The sequence below is a fragment of the Nelusetta ayraudi genome, unplaced genomic scaffold (genome assembly GCF_046127955.1).
Source record: "Nelusetta ayraudi isolate G7.1 ecotype Tasmania unplaced genomic scaffold, CSIRO-AGI_Nayr_v1 ptg000048l, whole genome shotgun sequence".
NCBI classification, from domain to species: domain Eukaryota; kingdom Metazoa; phylum Chordata; class Actinopteri; order Tetraodontiformes; family Monacanthidae; genus Nelusetta; species Nelusetta ayraudi.
In genome coordinates, this window is record NW_027466098.1 from 12,805,483 (window position 1) to 12,824,157 (window position 18,675).

General features: G+C 45.0%; 2 protein-coding genes across 2 annotated transcripts; both read right to left on the reverse strand.

Moving 5' to 3' along the window:
- Nucleotides 1-5,131: 5,131 nt before the first annotated feature.
- On the reverse strand, nt 5,132-12,121 carry camkk1b (calcium/calmodulin-dependent protein kinase kinase 1, alpha b). Its single transcript, XM_076036430.1, has 16 exons — nt 11,642-12,121; nt 11,509-11,556; nt 11,369-11,422; nt 11,242-11,293; nt 11,036-11,154; nt 10,661-10,697; nt 10,548-10,569; nt 10,350-10,438; nt 9,369-9,568; nt 9,207-9,260; nt 9,040-9,113; nt 8,112-8,199; nt 7,894-8,022; nt 7,382-7,485; nt 6,051-6,101; nt 5,132-5,678 (listed from the first exon to the last, which is right to left on the reverse strand). Exons 1-16 carry the CDS (start codon nt 11,894-11,896, stop codon nt 5,597-5,599), a joined length of 1,458 nt encoding a protein of 485 aa, XP_075892545.1. The 5' UTR covers nt 11,897-12,121; the 3' UTR covers nt 5,132-5,596.
- A 1,654-nt stretch (nt 12,122-13,775) lies between these two features.
- LOC142895414 (dicarboxylate carrier UCP2-like) lies at nt 13,776-18,659 on the reverse strand. Its single transcript, XM_076036433.1, has 7 exons — nt 18,544-18,659; nt 17,677-18,236; nt 17,046-17,253; nt 15,861-16,064; nt 15,418-15,519; nt 15,130-15,310; nt 13,776-15,047 (listed from the first exon to the last, which is right to left on the reverse strand). Exons 2-7 carry the CDS (start codon nt 17,800-17,802, stop codon nt 14,951-14,953), a joined length of 918 nt encoding a protein of 305 aa, XP_075892548.1. The 5' UTR covers nt 17,803-18,236; nt 18,544-18,659; the 3' UTR covers nt 13,776-14,950.
- Between the last annotated feature and the right edge of the window lie 16 nt (nt 18,660-18,675).

Sequence of the window (18,675 nt, forward strand, 5' to 3'; positions counted from 1 at the left end):
TTGCGTAGTGGCTGATTCAGATGAAAAGAAGTACTAGAAAACACACTGCATTAAAAAAAACAACACGTAGTTCATGCATGAGACGCCTCCCTGCAGATGATTCCATCGCGAAGGTCAGGTCGGCAGGAAGCGCAGCAAGCAGAAAGGCGCTCTTCCGCGTTTCGCTTCCTCGTGCGCCAATGAATCACTGTCTGTCCGATCACTTTCTTCACATGAAGTGCTTCAGAGGCACGAGTGATCACGGAGCCATAATTAGGCCACACAAAGGTGGACGGCCTTTGAGTCATTGCATCCGATTCATCGTTAGCATCGGTGCGAATTCAGTCCCGGTGAAATCAATAAAGAAATTCATCCTAAATAAAAAAAAGGTGGTTCAGCTTTAAAGGTCCCATTTTGTAGCCATTTTTTTTTTTTTTTTTTAGATTTTTAGATGAGATTTTATCACTCCAGTGGAGCAGCCTTGTGTGAACAAAGAAAAAGAAAAACAAGCCTTTGCCGACTTCCAGAAAATAGCGTATTTAGCGCTATGTTTATCATCTGTTTATCCCCACGGAGAGTTCACTGACAGTCTAGAGACGCCGACTATTGAGGAAACAGTGTTAACTTTGGCTTAAAACGGAACGTGTAAAGATGAACAGAGACAATGGCCATTGAAAATGTGTATTTGTAGATATCTGGGCAGGCTGCATTTGTCCTTGGTTGCAGAATTCTCATCTATAAAACTGTAATAAATGTTCAACATGGTATCATTATATATATCACAGTGCACGTGCTTCAGTGTTCACAGCAAGTTAAGGTAGGTATGAACAATAAATATGTATAATTTATCTATTCATGACTTCAGACTTTAAAAACCAAGTTATATAAATGGTGCTCCAAGACTTGAGGTCAGTTCTGTCCACTGTCCAGTTTTGTCCTGGGCGACTAGCGCAGCATGTTGACGTCGGCAAACACCCCCCCCCCCCTGCAATTAAAGGCGTTTAACCTCCCGTGACTTGAGGCACGGCTGAAATGTTCAGCCTCAGCCAAACCACACGGCCACTTTTTTGCTGCTCGTGGGCGAAAGTGGCAGCTCAGTATCCCAGACACTGCATCAGCCTGAGGTTTGAAGCTTCAAGAATTTTTTTTCTTTTTTTTTACTTGTTTTCAGAAACAGTCTAATCGCTGACTGAGCACAATCTGAATAATTCGATCCACGTTAAAGGCCGGTTGCTGCTCCTCAGCACTGTTACCAAACATGCAGACGTTTATCTCTCCTCTTCAATTGACCGGCTGATGAAACAGAGGTGCCAGAGGTTTGCTTTTTGTGAAAGTTTAGGATGCGTTCCTTCGAGCGATTTACACCTCAAAGATGCAAAGAAGATAATAGTCGCAAAGCTCCAGAAATATCAAGCCATTAGAGGGAGGGAGGAGGGGAGAAAGGAGAGATGGAGGGGAAGAGGGGACCGATGTAGAAGCCGAGAACAGAGACAGATCTATAAATAGGCCTCCCTGCAGCCTGTGAGTAGACAGTGAGTAGACCGGAGACATCAATGTGACAGCATCTCCACTATAGAGACTTTGTGCCTCTGTATGCACGGGGAGGGTTCACTTCCTAGGTTAAGACACACTGATTCATCAGTTTTGGTTTGTTTTTTTTGCCCTGGCTTGGAAATCCTACAAATAATAATAATAATAATAATAATAAACAAGCAATGGCCTCCGTTCTATGTTGTTTGTTCTACTGTGTTTTTTCTTCTTGTCCGTATTTCTGCTGGAGATGGGACAAAGAGCTGCTACTGCTGCTGCTGCTGCACCCTCTCTCAGCCACAAAGACAGCTCTTATGCATGACTGCTGCAAAAAATAAATTATTCAAACAAACATTTAGACTTTGTATTATTTATCAAAAAGTGCCACGATGCTCAGCCAAAGGGTTTTAAGGGACTATTTTTAGGGAGCACTCGTCCCCAAAACATCGCAGGGGCCGCACAGAATCCAATAGGACGGCCGGGAACAGTGTCCTCACGTGTTGTTCTACCGCGGAGCCTCGGCGGCTGGACGTCCGAGCAGCTTCAGACTGGCCACCGTCCGCTGATCAAACCGGCTCCTAACTGAGCCCGATGCGATTATTCATAACTACAGAGGGCCGAGTGATGATCAGAAGTTTTTGAAAGCTGCGTCTAAATAAAGTCCCCCTCGCCCCACCCACCCAGCCCGTCTCACGGTTACGTCACTCTGCAGGTTCTGTTTCAGGCCTCCTGTCGCCGACAAGTGAGTGACAAAAAATCGGAATATTTACCCTTAAATGGACAGAGATCCCAAAATGTTTGTTTCTCATCCAATATCTCAACGAGCATATTCACAAATGTGGAAGCGATGAATCTTTCCCCAAAGTGCATTTTGTTGCCTACTTGTGTGTGTGAAGTAAAGACCCCCCACTGAACGACCACCTGCTAAGATCAGCAAGCGCAACATTTCTGCCACCCGAAATAGGAAACTGGTGACAAAACTCTGTTCATGCATTGTAGAATAGCGTAGGCTGGCTACTTCCGTAGTAGGGCATGAGGTGAGGAAAATATTCTGGAAAATATCTGTAATACTGCTTATTAATATATTTGAATGTTGGGATGCGCTGGCAAAAAAAGCTTTTAATAAAATAAGCATTTATGTGATAAATAAATTGAGATCAACCTAAAGTACAGAAACATAAATAAATCTGTGAAGCTAACAAGGGTTGCCAACAAGTGAAGAGTTGATGTGTACTGTCAGCGTAACAACCTCAGCATCTTATTTCTTCTTTTAAATATGCAAAATGTATTATTTCACATCAACGTTTTAAGGAGATCATGTTTTATTCCTGCTTCTATACTCAGACTGACTTGTGAAGTACAGCTGCAGACTCAGCTCGCGAGAGAAGAAGTGAAACCGGCCACACCGGCAGAGAGGGGTTTTTTTTTGAGAATAGAAACAACATGGACTTCTGTTTTTGGCATGAAATGTGTCTGTGTTGTATTGGGGGGAAAAAAACAAGTCAAAATCAGCAGAGTGTCGGGGGGGTAGTATGGCCATCATCCCAGGTCAGCTGACTGTCAGCAGAGGAACCTGTCAGAGTGACCTTCCCCTGTGGGTGAGTGAGGTCATGAGGGTCTGAATGAAAGAGTCATTCAGACCCTCCGTCACAGAGTCGAAACTTTATTGATATCTGTCAGTGCTGAAACAGGTAAAAGTGAGATGGATGAGAGTCTGCCGAGAGCAGCCTGTGTTTTCCTCCTGTTCAAGTATATTTCTGTGATTATTATCTCATGCTAAAGAATTACTAAGTCCTGCCGCCGCCCCCCCCCCCCTCCCTTGTTTTTTTATGTTTTTTTTTTTTTCTTCTTTAATCTGCAGTGAAGGATTCCAGTGTGCACTCCGGAAGTGGCGACCTGGCTGACATACCAGCCACCTTCCACTGTTTAGCCTCTCTGCCTGACAGTCTGAGCCGGTGACTCATTATGTATGTGGGCACCAGGGGGATTTCCCGACAGAGGCAGGCAGGCAGGGTAGACCTCCTCCTTCCATTTTCCTGCCGCAGCCCGCGAGGAGACGAGCAGCCGAGCTGGCAGCGGGTCAGCTGCGACGGCGACGAGAGGGAAAGAGGCGCGGCCTGACGCCGAGCCAGGCCACCCGCCAGCTGAAGGGGCCGATACGTGGCGTGGTTGAGGGAGTAAAAGGTGAGAGAAGAAGGTCAGCGTCTGGGTAAACGTCCGAGGCTGAAAGCACTGCTGGCTCCGGCCTCGGAAAATGAGGAGAACGTGGGCGTGGAACGGGACACTGAGGCAAGAGTTCCACCAAACAGTGACACCACTCAAATAGAACGGGGACCCGTTTTTCTTTTTTCTTTTATTTAAAAATTCAGATTCAGATTCAAACATAACGGAGCGCTGCAGCAGCAAGTGAGCTCAGGAAGAAGAGCAGCCCGCACGCACGGTGAAGTTACTCGCCTGTATAAGCGCCGTATTGTGCTGTTGCATGGCAACAGTTTCCAGAGAAATCTTTGGTCAGGAGCACTTCTGACTGGTCCTCACATCACCGCAACCACGGAGAGACAGGCAGGCTGCAGGAATACAAATGCTCTCATGAACCATCCCACCTGTGAGAAATACATGAACTGTGTTTTCCAGATGAGCTGTTCATACTGCCAAAAAAAAAAAAAAAAAAAAGTAAGGTAAATCCTTTTTGGAGCTGAAGACTACAGGTGCAAAGTGGACGTTGATTAGCTTTACCCTTGACTTAGCAATGGATCAGAAAGCAGTGGGAATATAGGCTGTTTCTCCCGAAGACGCAGTGACATCACTCCTGCAGTTTTCTTTGAAAGCGAGCTGGGAGCTCAGGAGGCAAAGCTACAGTCGCCAACTCTCTGCTTGTCTCAAATTAACGTTGTTAATGTGATGCAATTGCATCTGTTGTTGCCTATACACCATAAAAAGACGCTCAGTTATGAACAGTGGGGGTGTGATGGCTGTGGCTAGCTTAGCAGGAAAACAGGCTTGTGTTGCTGTGCTTGAATGTACAGGATGGACCCACTAAGTAATATGTCACTGTGCACACTGCTGGCTATATGTCACCTTTTGAGGTGGTGGAGAAGACAAGCACATAAAAAGTGTGACAAAAGGAGGGGATTAGCTCATCAGCTAACAGCTCAACAAGATGACACAGCACTTATACACTGACATCCTCTCCTTTCTACCGTTTTCCTGTCACACACAGGGCCAAAAAAACAATGATGTGACGGCGTTTTAAAGGTGACGGAAACCAATTCTGGATCCCCAGCAGTGCAGTGACATTTTTAACAAGAGAAATCTTAATTTTGCTGCTACTGGGAACCGACAGGGGATCACAGAAATGCACGTCATCTGTTCTTGCACATGGGATTATTCTTTATGTATTGTGAGGAATTTACTCGATAACGTGGCGGTTTATGCACATTCTGATCCGTTGGCGTTTCGGCCCACATCTGTCTGAGCTTTAATAAGAGAACACGATCTCGAAAGGAGGGCCTGCGGGTCGCTAGTCGTTGTCCTCTTTTGCAACAGAATGCGTCCCTCTAGCGGCCAATCCTCTGAATTGCATTTCAAACTCGGGCGGCGATTAGTTTCAAATCCAGTTTAGAGATTAAAAAAAAAAAACTCTGCACAGGCGCTCAGTGTGTGGAATTTCTATGTACCACACTGTGTATTTTTTATGCTGTTAAAGCAAAAATAAATTTAAAAAGATATATATTATAGAAAGACAGATAGAAAGAAAGAAAGCATTGGAACAGTTAATGAAAGTATGTAAAGCTTGAAGTTTTATTTTCTTATACAGCTGTAGGAAAATGTAAAAATATCATCTTTATGTAGCACATTTACATTTCATTTCAATAATGCAGCGTAAAATAGATCAGATTTGATCGGTAATCCCATCATTATATCATTGAAATGTAATAAAACAAAGAGTTGGGATGGACAGAAATCTAATGTGACTGACAGCATCGACAGTGACTGAAATAGTCTCGGTGCACCGCAGCGAGAAAGGCTGACAAGTGCAACCAGAGGGACGTTAGAATTTAGGCGAGCGGTAAAGACATACAAGAGATTAATCTGTGCTCTCTGTGAATGCGTCGTCCTCGTACAGGTCCTCCAGCTCCCCGTCCCTGCTCCCCTCGTTGCTGGCGTTCCTGCAGGCCACAAAACACCTGATCACGCTGCCGAAGGCACTGGATGAGGTAGCTGATGAGTGTTTGGGGGGAGGGGAGGGGACGGTTGGCGACAAAGAGGTCGTACATATGTCCTCCACACAGCACAGCTCATCACTTCCTGTCCACATCGACCTCGAAAAGGACGCGGGTGAAGGACAGGGCGGGACAACAATAAGTAAGAGTCGGACAACAGGCCGGTGCGTCCGGTTATTTTAGGGAAAGCTTGTTGTGTTGTTTCCCTGAAATCCTCTTACGGAGAAAGAACAAAAACGCTGATGAGCTGTGCTGCGTATGACACTATTAAGGCTCAATGTGAGTTCTTTGTTTGAAATAAGAAATAAAAAAAATTACCTCAAGGAAGGGTGAACATGTTGCGAAGAGCCCAGTAAGCCCCAACAACCTCTGCAAGAAGAACATGAAGAGGAAGAGGTCAGGGTTTATGCTCACACTGTTGCACAGCCACCGATTTCATTGTAAAAGCAGTTACCAGCTAAAATGAAGCCCTGGACTTTATCACTTTTTGCAGTTGGCTTGACAACAAAAAACATATGGTTTATGACAGATGTGGTACCAGGTTCTAGGCTCCTACTCAGGGTTCAGGTTATGGATTGCTTTCTTTCAGATGCCCAACTGTGACTGACTTATGGACTGAGAACATTACATAATGTATACTGTATGTGATGAACTGAGTTTATTCATGCCAAAGGAAAAAAGCATACGTGACATTGCATATGTCTATGCAATTGTATTTCTACATGTCAATTCAAACCAATCCGCAGCTTGCTATGCCAATTAAATGCTGCAGTAAATAGTTAAATAAAACCATTGCAGTGAAGTTTTTAGTGTCTGTGTTTACAAAAGGAAGTGATATTTAGATTCAATTTTATTGAAATTTTTTTTTTTTTTTAATTTGACTAAAAATGTGTTCTTTTTCTATTTTACTGCTGAATATTAAACATGCTGGATGTCGGTTGGGGTTGGCCTGAAGCGTCGTATTTTATTAACAAACGACGTGGACTCACATCCTGTAGACGCAGGGTGTGAATGTAATATATTCATAATGAAACATATTTGTAGTCATTGCGTTGGCGGGAGAGGCAGAACTCTGTCACATATATCCCAAATACAACCTGACAAAAGAATCCAATAAGCCGGTGGTGAAAAGCGAAAAACATCTTTAATTAAAGGATATTTTAGACCTCCGTGCACAAACACACCTGCTCTCGGTTTCATTTGCGCACTCTCCTGTGTCTGATTGTGTGGGATGGGGGTTCTGCACTCGTGCCGCTGCTGCTGCCTGGGCAAGTGTGGAGGAGGCTGCAGCTGCAGCTGCACTGACTCTTGTTAATGGTTAAAGAGAACCGGCGCATCAATTACTGGCGCTGCGGCAGAGGCCGTCCATCCATTTAGATAATCAGGAGAGCGCAAAGCGCTCGTATCGGTAAACTCAAAGAGCAACAACAAGCAAACAAACAGTTCATCAGGATTGAGGGGACCAACGGCCCCGGGTGTGTTGCAGGATTAATTGATGGGAAAAGGCTTCACTCAGGACGTACTGTATGTTAAGTGACCGGGGTTATTTCTGGCCAGGCATCTGCTCAATGCTGGCCCGCATTGTTAGCGAGCCTTTAATCGCAGAGCTGGCAGGTTTGGACGTAGCAGGATTTGCGGAGGCCACTTACGTAAGAAGACCTCCAGGGGCAGACATGGACCTCTCCGCCCGTCTGGCCTGACACTCGAAGGGATTACTGAAAGAGCGCTTCCTCAGCATGGACTTGACCAGAATCTGCAGCGGACACGAGAACAGAGGCCTCTCAGAGACAGCACACCACTTTCTAATACAAGACAGTAATGTTTTGTAATGCCAATGCTTAGGAGTTCAATTCAAAATAGAAGAAAAAAAACAACAGTTTTTTGCTTTGAGAAAAACAGTTTTCTTCCTCTTGTGCGTTTATTGCAACATCGTATGGGCAAGCACATATCTGACTAATTTACAGAAAAGATTCATAACACAAAATACATTTGTCAGGCTAGCCACCTCTTCTAATCAATCATTTCCACCTGCCCCTTATTTGAGCAACGTAACATTTTGTCAATTTATGACATTGATACCCTTATAAATACATCTGCTCTTCACATTTGTTTTTTTCTTTTTTCATTTGAAGAGGGGAGTTTGAAAGCAGCAGTGACTCACCACAGCAGAGATGCTGGTGATGAGCTTGACGCTGTTCTGCAGCTCCTCCTCCGTGATCTCCATCGCTGTGCAGTGCTCCTCCTCCAGAGGGAGGGGGTTCGAGCCGCCCTCCGTCACCCAGGGATGGAGCTGCAACCACAGGGACGCACGTAATCGCAACCGCAAATTAATAACGGCAATTTACACTTGCCGTTATCTATTTGTCTTTTGAATGTCACCTTAATTTCTGGGACGGTGATTCTCGTTTCAGGGTTTTTATCCAGCATCCTTTCAATGAGCTCCTTCAACTCGTTAGTGATCGCGGGCCTGAGAGGGAAGCCGAGTTTACAGGTTATTGAAAGAAGAGGTTGGGAAAGAAAGTGGTTAAAAAAAAACAACCTTTCTGTCAGTATATGCTTTGACTCAGCAGACAAACCAAAAATTCTGGCTTTCCTACTTTCTATTGTCAATCTCACGCATCACATCTGGCAGAACGTGTTGCACATTAGTAAGACAAGTGAAACACTTTTCGACTTCTCACACCAGTAAAAGGAACAAATAAGGTTTAAGTCACAATGTTCTTGTCTTCTGCAAAATCTTCACTAAAAAAACCTCAATAACTACATTTAAAAAATAGTCATGAGACTTAAAGGTCCAGTGTGTCACATTTAAATGTATATATTGGAAGATGTACTGTATGTGTATGCTCTCAGAAAAAATAAATACATATACTATATAGACAATATAGTTCATATATACATATGCTCATACATACAAATTTACATTTCACCGATATCCTGAGATCCATTTGCAAAATAAATGAATGAATGAATGAATGAATGAATAAATAAATAAATAAATAAATAAAGCTCCACCACTTATTTACAGTAGGTCATAACATGGATCTGCTCAGGCTTGTGTGCTTTAAACCTCACATCCCAGCTGGCGTAACAAAGATATGAGATTAAATGGGACATCATAAAAAAAAGCGGATTAGGATTAACATTGTTTGATGTCCCACCATCGGATGCTGCTAAATGTTACACACAGGGCCTTTAAAAGCATCTGCTGAGTAGTTGCACCACACCGCAGCAGTTAACAGCGTGTTGCCTCTGCAAGTCTCCGCATTAGCCAGGAGGCGAATGCGGTTCTTGTTTATCTGCTTACTTCTCGGGAAACTCCACGGGTTTGTTCTTGATCTTGTTGTGCAGAGAAACAATGTACTCGTCGTAAAAAGGACACTGCGAGGAAAAACACAAACCACGTGAATACCTCCGTGGCTCACGTCCCCGAGTCGCTGTTTTTTCTCAACTCCCCCTTCTGACGTCTCTCACCTTTCCATACACAAAACAGTAGAGCGTGACTCCCATCGCCCACACGTCCAGCGCCTGGCAAACAAACACAGTCGTCACCTCACTGCGCCAAAACCCCCCGAGACGCGCAATTATGCTTTTTACTAGGTGATTCACAAGATCGTCCCGCTGTCGGTCGCACACCTTTCCAGTGAAGCTCTGCTCGTCCTCCGTCATCATCTCGGGGGCCATGAAGGCCGGCGTCCCGGCCGTGCACGACAGGAGGGCGTCAGTCCCCTCGAACTCCTTGCTGACGCCAAAGTCGGCGATCTTGACGTGGCCGTCGTCGCCCAGCAGCAGGTTGGAGGGCTTGATGTCCCTGTGGATGATCTTGTGGTAGTGCACTGAGAGGGAGAGAGAGAGAAGTCTGTCTTTCATATCTCATCTTCTTATTCTTATATTAATAAAATCAATCATATTTTGTTTGTTTGGGGTTTTTTTGGACTGCATGCATCACTTGTTTTGGGAATGTCAACATCTGTTAATAAACGTCCATCCATCCATCCATCCATCCATCAATACCTGCTTCTTCCTGCACTCAGGGTTGCATGTTTCTGCTGGAGCCTGTCCCAGCTGTCATACAGTGAAGGCAGGGTGATACACCCTGGACAAGTCGCCAGATCATTGCAGGGCCACATAGAGACAAACAACCATTCACACTCACATACACACCTACAGACAATTTAGAGTTGCCAATTCACTTCACATGCGTGTTTTTGGACCGTGGGAGGAAGGCAGAGAACCTGGAGAGAAACCCACACAAGACACAGGTCCCAGGCCCGGAATCGAACCCTTGATCTTATTGCTGTGCCATTGCGCCATATGACTTGACTTGCTTTGGCAATGCCAACATTTTTTATCCCCATACAAATAAAGTTTTTAAAGATCATTTTATTTTGTTACATTTTTTGTACTGCATGCATCAGTTGCTTTGTCAATGGCAACATATGTTTGCTAAGCCAATAAAGCTCTTTAAATTGAAACTGAATTGAATTGTGAGCGATAGATCTGTTTGTGGAGCAACTGTACAATGATTTGCATTCGTACCGTAGAAATCAGCGTTTGCAATTCAGTTCTGTTTTGTGAAGGAAACAGCATTGTGAGCGTCTGTGGCGCGGTACTCACAGTACTCTATTCCCAGCACCACGTCCCTGAAGTAAAAGCGGGCCTGCTCCTCCGTCAAAGGACTGTCAGTGGGCACCTCCATCACCGGCCTGGTGGAAACGGAACGCAGTTGAGCGGTAAGTCACAGGCTCAAAACGTCATCGCTGTTCAGGATGTGTGAGAGAATTTCAAAATGAAAAGCAAAATGCGGAAACGTACCCCTTTGTCATTAACTCAAAGGCTTGCGGACAAATGAGCAAAACAACATGATGAATCCAAACATTGTAACTGGACACAGTGAGATGACAACATGAGGCACGACTGACTCTCACCCATGTGAAGTCCGTCCTCGGCAGGATCATCCAGCACCTGCAAGACGTTCAGATATTTCCATTTGTTTTGCACACGTTGAACTAGCAGTTGTTAGTCTATACCAGTGTCATAACCCCAACTATGATGAAATATTGTAACTCCAGATTGCAGCATTTTATACATAAAGGGCATTAAAAAATATAACTTTTTTTCACGGCATGTAAAACATTTAAATATGATAGATAAGAATGTTAAAATAAAATAGAACAAAGTCACATTTGTTTTGCATTGAACAGGCATTCTTTGTAGCATCACATCACAAACACGCAGTGTGTTCATCAGCCAGAAATTAGAAAAAAGCACACAGCAGGAATGGGTCGACTCATCTGACTGACCTCCACCAGCCTCACCACGTTGTGATGGTCCAGTTTCTTCAGGATGGCCACCTCCTTGTAGATCTTCTCCAGTGGCAGCGTGGCTTTGAGTGAAGTGGATCCCTGAGGCGGCAGGCGGCCTGAAATCACACGGCAAGAAGATGCCGATTCTACCAGAGCGGCAGCCAAAACGCATACGACTGAACGCAGTTTGTTTTTCCACCTACGTAAAAATCCGTGCTGCCTCATCAGCTTCTTCTTTGACACCACTTTCATTGCCTGACGGATGGAAGATCACGGTGACCACGCAGCCTAACGGGGGTAAACGGTGTGAATGCAGATGTCTCTACTTACGTAGTATTGTTCGGAATCTTCATTGTAGGCTAACTTCACCACTCCGTATGAGCCCTGCAAGGCAGAGAGAAAAGTTGATGGTACTTCAGAAGTTCTGCAGCACTTTCTTCAACATGCTTCCGTCATCCCAGACCGATCACCTTTCCAATCTCCCTGGCCAGCCGATACTGGTTGAGCTGGACAAAGTCCTGCAAGCAATCAAAAGGAGAATTTCACCCACAGATTGTTTGATTCGCACAGTTAGAAATCCAACAACTCGTGAAGTTTCCTCACATCGGCATCTGTGATGGACACCCGCTTGGTCTCGATGGTGGGCTGCCGGGCGATGCGGCTTCCCCTCTCCTGCAGCGACATCTTCCTGTCGGAGAGTCGGGCCTTGTGGCCGCCGGGGCCCCTGGAGGGCCCCGACCTGTAGCCGTTGGGCGGGGTCATGCGGTTGGCGGCCACGTTCATGGCCGCCACCAGGTCGGCCAGCTCGCCGTGGGGATCCAGCTCCGCCTCCGGCCTGCAGGCGGTGTCGGCGCTCATGTCGGGCAGCTGCGGCGGTTCCCTCAGAGAAGGACGTCCCAGCTGAGCGGCAGCATCACGGCACTGAGTGGACACACGTGGACGGAGAATCCCACTGGGAAGGAGACATGCAATCAGTTGATCTGCAAACTATACGGAATGTTCTTGTTCACTATGCGGTACATAATTTCATTTTCATGTTCTTAAATATACAATGCCATGAAATCTCAAAACAGACGACTGATGAATAAAAAGACAAGTGGTTTGTTCACAATAACCGACTTTATTTATAATCCTGGCAGCTCTTTTTAGGAGTTTTACTATTGAGTCTAAGTTTTTTTTTTTTATAGGTGTTTCCCCAAAACACCTATAAACACACTTCTACAACTGACACCTGGAATAATAATCTTAGTAACAAATGGACATGAAGAGAAAGAGATTCTTAAATTGACTTCATGGGTATTGCAAACTCAAAATTTCCCAGCATTGCTGACAGATCTTATCTAACAGAGTGGTGAACATCTCTTACAAATTGTTTGTGTGCATTGTGTTTGTAGCAGTGTTTGACTTTCTGCACTGAAGCAACGCCTGCCAAGAGCTCTTGTGCTCTTATGTAACACAGTGCGCAAACCTTGTGTGGCAATCGTGGGTTTAATGAAAAGAGAAAAAGCGAGGAAAAGGGCAGCAGAGTGACACCTGGTGAACACACCTCACAGTTAATTATGGGGGAAAAAAAACTGTGAGATTTCACAGCTCTCACAGAATACACAAAGAAACTGCTGCTAAGATCTGCCAATTTAATTTTCATGTCATGTTTTCCTACCTAAGACCTGCCAGCTAAAATCAAAAACACGAATCGCTCTGTTCCAGACAGTTTAGAATTTACTAGTCGCACAGTGTAAGATTAAAATTGTTTACTCACACGTTGACAATGTCCTGCGTCCGGGGCTGCGGCGGCTAATCTGCATGCTGCCCCGCCGCTCCCTCAGGTAAGTAAGTCCTCTGCGTCTCAGTGCAGGACTTTCACTGGCGAGCAGCTCTGCAGCGGCCGTCTTAAGGATTATCTGAGGCCACATATAGCCGAGTTATTCTGAGAAAAGTGCCGGCTACGGCGGTGGCGGGGCTGTCAAACCTCGGTGACAGGACGCCAGTAACACAGGTCTGCGGTCATCAATCACAAGGTGAATGCAAGGTGAATGCTCGGAACATCAGACCTTTTTTTTTAAAGATTGTGTATTGTGCAAAAGTTCCCTGATATCTGTGGCAGTGACGTGTGTGTCTTGCCTTGCAATTAGGAACATTCTTATTTTGCAGCTTGCCTCACTGTTCTCTGCAGTGCACAAACATGCAGCTTTAGAGATGCAGCCCTCCAAACACGTGGCAGGTTCAACAAGGCATCACTTCTAGCCAGAAGGTAATATCGGCATTGTTGCAGGAGGTTGTAAACAGATGGCTAAATATGCTGGTCTAGGGAACAATTAAAGGGTTTTGTTGTTGTTGGAGATTTAATAATGCAAGGCTGCATCATTGGAGTCTGGGATGGAAAATAAATATCTTAAAACGGGAGGAAGAATGAATCGTTAAAATTCAAAATAGACCACGAGGACGACAAACAGCTGCACATTATACAGAATCATAATTTGGATTCTGTGCGCCACATTTAGGAGGATATGTTAAAATTTGCAAAGCAGCTTAAATTCATTCTGTTGAAATACATTCTTCATTTATCTGCTAATTATCTGGGTTATGAAGCCTTGAACAGAGTTCTGTAAAATGTCCTCCTTGACTGTTACTATTGGACACAATCTGACTAGATTTACTTTATATAGATTAACTAATAAATATTGACTGTTCGCCCATGTTGTGGCCAGACTCGCAAAAAATGCCAACACAAAAAGAAGATGTTTGACCTTATTTATGAATGAAAATGGGTTTTTGTATAAAATACTCAACATTTCAGCATTGCTGCCTTGGGTTCAAGGTTGTACAGGTGAAAAAGTCACATGGCAGTAATATCCTAATAAGATCTCTTATAATCTTGCAAGTCAAAGTTACCTCTCTTTGCTTTACCTAATCACCTAAAGTTAGCTTGTCACCCATCCTTCAATAAGTGGAGTTAAAATTGTCTTGTCTTCAATAAGTGGAGTTAAAATTACAAAACAAAATGATTTTAAGTGAATTAAAAAAGTGTAAAAGTTGACTGAAACTGAACCTGAAGAAACTATGAGGAGACTCTGATACCAGTACTACCAACTGCACACCATTTTCATTTCAAGCATCCTTTGAAAGGTCACAAGGTCAATCTACCCTGCACTGGCAATATTGTGAGATCTGCTTTAAATATGGCACCAGATGTTAATGGACAGACACATTTATCATACACAATATTTCTTTCCAAGTGTTTTAAGCACAACATTTGTCAGCATCCACTCATATTTCACATTGTGCGAGTGCTTAATCCTCACATTGTCCTCCAGAGTGGACATGCAAACAGGGGATTATGCGGCTGTGAGGGAGCCATTCAGAGAAGTCCGCATGGAGTTACCTCTTGATTCAACACAATTGGATCGCCGGTGCTTTGACCTTGGTTGACAGTTGTGTCGGCCGTCCACCTGCCCAACCTGATCAATGGAAAAATCTCTGCCAGGCAGGAGATTGACAGCAGGTACAGAAGAGCTCTGAAAAAGTTGGTCCATGTGTAATAAAAACGTCACCCTGCTGCAATGTGAATGTAAATACATCCATTTAAATTCTTGCTATTCTACCTGTAATGTAAATGTCCCCACTGTGGCATAAATAAAGTCTGTCTTATTTGTCTTAAAACACTCAGAGAGTGGGGAGCGAAAATAGGATGACAAACTTTTATAATTGCCACCTGAGCTTTTGTCAGGCAGGAGGGGGAGAGGGGCTGCTTTGAATCATCCCCGCCGACAGACTGATAACTAACTGCCTTCTCTGCAGATCCTCTGCTGTTTTCCAACTGAGGGCAGACAGATCGGGACCTGCAGCAGTCATTAAGGTAGACGACCAGCTCATCAACATGTGATAAAAGTTCCGCATTCAGGCCGTCTCAGGTCACCTCAGAAACCTGACGACGGCCCTCTGGATCTGCTCGTAGCTCACAAACATCACGATGTTCCAGGAGCCCAAGCGAAGAAACGAGGGCACGAATCTGCCAAGAGAGAAACAAAACCGAGTTAGATTTAACTCGGGCGATTCTGCTGAGTATGTATTCAGTGGAACAGGTGCCGTACCCCTTGTAGAAGGCGGTGGGACCCTCTTTAAGCAGCATCGTCATGGCGCAGTTCAGGGCGCCACAGTACTGGCCCTGCACCGAGTTCATGTAGCGCGTTTTCACCACGTCCACCGGAGACGCCACCAGGGTGGTGCAGAAACCGGCGCCGAAGGCGGCGGTGAAGTGGCAGGGCATGTTGTCTGCGGGGAGCAAGACATCTTACTCAATTAACAGAAGGAAAAAAAAAACCAATAGAGAAAAGATCCTTGAAATCCCCAGGGATCTGCAGGGGAATGTTTGCGCTCGCCTGTCATCAGCTTGTGCGTCAGGATGAGCTCTTTGATGATGTCGTAGGTCACGAGTTCGGCGCAGTTAACGATGGCGTTGCGAGCAATGTTAGGCAGACAACCTGGAAAACACATTAAAACGCTTATTATTTTTTATATTTTACTGTGCGTATCACAACCCCTTGTGATGTCACATGGGGTACATATGTCTCTCCTGGGTAAGTGACAACACCCCCAGCCAAATGATGGCTCCGTCCTCTGACGCTGCCTTGTTTTTGTTCATGTCCAAACATGTTCAACGTACAGCAAAGTGCGTTCGCTGGAGGCCTGTAAACAGAGGGCTAATAAGCTGTTGCCTGGAGATCTACGGGATTTTCTGGGTTAATTAAATCCTATGAGAACCACAATGAGTATATATTTGGGATATTGATTTGTTTCCTCAAAGTTTTTTTTTTTTTTTTACCTTTCCAGAGGCCTTTGATGCCCTCGTCCCTGGCGATGGTCCTGTAGGCCTCCAGTGTGCTGTTGTACCTCTTCACCCCACCACTGTCTGGAAGACGACCCTGAGCCTGGAACCTGACTTTGACCACGTCGGTGGGCTGGGCAAAGGTCACGGCCATGGCTCCCGTGGTGCAGCCCGCCAGCAGCCGGGCCCCGATTCCCACATCTGTAGTGGAGACGACGGAGATACACGAGTTCAGGCGGTGGACGGGAGTATCGTGTTGGTGCGACAGTGACTGGGTGAGTGATGAGGGGGCCCTTTAAGAGATCCGCCAGGTCTAATACATAGAATCTTGTTCGCAGAAAGAGGAATCTGAACTCCGCCCTACAGCCTGAGGCTGCATCCCAGTAGAAACAAGTTGGGATAATGAGCCTCTTTGCACTTCAATCACGAGTGCAAAGCCGCAGCTCAACTGATGACTGCAGTTTTCTCTGCTCGCACAGGCAGTAACGTAACGCTGGAAAACATCTCCTTCAACAGAGTGGCTGTAATTTGATCTCAGCGGTTATTGTTGGAGAAAGGTATGCCACTATAGGGAGGACATTTTCCAGTTATTTTTAGGTAAACATTTTTTTCGGTTGGGTTCTGACAGCCCAAATCATTTATCATTTGTATTTGTTATTTATTACAGATTTATTTATAATATGATTATAATTACTAATCCACGTAAAAGGACTACAATGTATAGAGCAGTAACGGATTGGAACCCACTTCCACCACATTTAACCATGATAAATAACAAAGTAAGATTAAAAAATAAATGAATAGTAACAGCACTTATTAAGGAAGTCCGTTTCTAGTTGTTTGATTTATTCTGAAATTCTCACTGTGTAAAATGGAATCATCTTTTTGTTGTTTGCTTCTGGTTGTTTCAACAACTTAAGGGTTGAATTCCATTGAATCTCAAATAATTTTTGCCTTGATTTAGTTAGGTTTTATTGTATTATGTTAGTATTTTATTTTTTTAAGTTTGAAGTTTAAAATGTAAATCCCCAGGACCCCAGGAAGGATAGCCATCACCGCAGTGAGGACTAATGGGGGATCCATAATAAACAAATAAATTTGTAGTGAGTCTTGTTTTATCGTTGTATGCAGTCACCACATAGCAAAGCATCACGTGACCGCTGTAAACAATCCTTCACGTACTTTCCGAGCCTCGGGTGTAGAACTGCTTCATCGTGTCGTACAGACCGATACGGACTGAGGCGAAGCTCATCTGCCTGTGCAGACCGGCCACCAGGCCGCTGTAGAGGCTGCGGGGGCCCTCGGTCTTCACCATGGTGAAGATGGTGCCGAACACGCCTCGGTATCTCACCTTCTGGCTGTCGAGCGTGGATTTGGATTCGCCTTGAATCTTGAGGAAGGAGGAGGTAAAGCAGATGCCATGACAACAAAAAAAGACGAACGTGTCATCAGTTTTTCTCGGACTGTGTTAGCATGGAATTCCTGGTATCCTGCAGAAGGGGACCTCACACGTAAGGCTGTACATTCCACCAGCACAGCGACGACGTGGCTATACCCTGAGGAGGTGTGCATGTGGCACAAAGCTTGAACATGGTGAGTTGTTGTATAAAGCTGGTGAGTTTGGCAGAACGACTGAAGTCATAAGAGGGGGGAAAATAAATAAAATAAATAAAGCATCTTTTCTACCCTGGCCTTCAGCAGAATTTCACAGAAATATTTTTAGAAGCAATTTTGACTGGAAGGTCTGCCTGAATGTGCCTGCTGGTGAAATACTATGTGCGTGTTTATTGACCTGCGTCCAGGTGACCCTCACCTGCAGTCTGACTTTAGCTGTGTCCAGGGGGAACGTGACCAGGTCGGCCACACAGCCGGCCGTTCCCGCTGAAAACACCTTGACAGCAGCCGAGCGGGGAGGATCCGCAGTTCTTCCTGCTGCCATGATCGCTGACGAGCGGCCCGGAGTTTCCTAATCCACACGCTCACACATTCCCCCCCCTCCCTGGTTGAGAAGTCCTCATCAAAGAGTTGTTATATCCTCCAGCCGGAACGTGGGAGCAAAGTCATCGTACGTCCCGTGGCGGGAGGTCCAGTCGAGGTCCAGATCCGGTTAGAGTTGAAAAATGGCTTTTGGGAATCTTTTCGCTGAGCCATTGGCCCCCCCTTTTGTTTTGAATCTTCTGCAATGTTTTCCTCTTTAAGAGTTTAAATGAGAGGCCAACCCCTCGCCTCCTCAAATAACACACACTCACTGCACAATCCACAGCCTGACGCGCCGAGCCCAGCCTCCTCGGCTCTCTTGTTGACTCTTTTAGGAGGAGCCGCGCTCGCAACGCCTTCAGCTGCAACCTGACACAAAAACACCAGGAGGTCCACCTGGTTTGGGAGTCAGATGTTCTTTAAATTAAATTCTAAAGGAGCAAACAAACGCAGCAACAGCTGCATAGTATTTTTCCTTTGCATTCATTCAGACAGACACATATGCATGCTTCTGAGCTGTAATGACTTAATTGCATCTAATAGATAAAAACAAACTGAACAACTGTGATTGTTGCTACTGAGGCACGCAGGTAATCTATGAAAACATAAGAAAAAAGATTTAATGTCACACAAATGAACTCATTTAAAATGGTACAAACTGCTCTGAGCAGCACTGGTGCATACAGATATATACGATACATACCTGCGCTCGGCAGCTACAGGCTGAACAAGTTTAATGTGACAACCAAGTCAAAGTTCAGTGAGCCGACCAGTCCTGTTCTTCCCTCAGCCTATTTCTTCCTTCCTGTTCGTGGTATAACAGCTGAATCTTCAC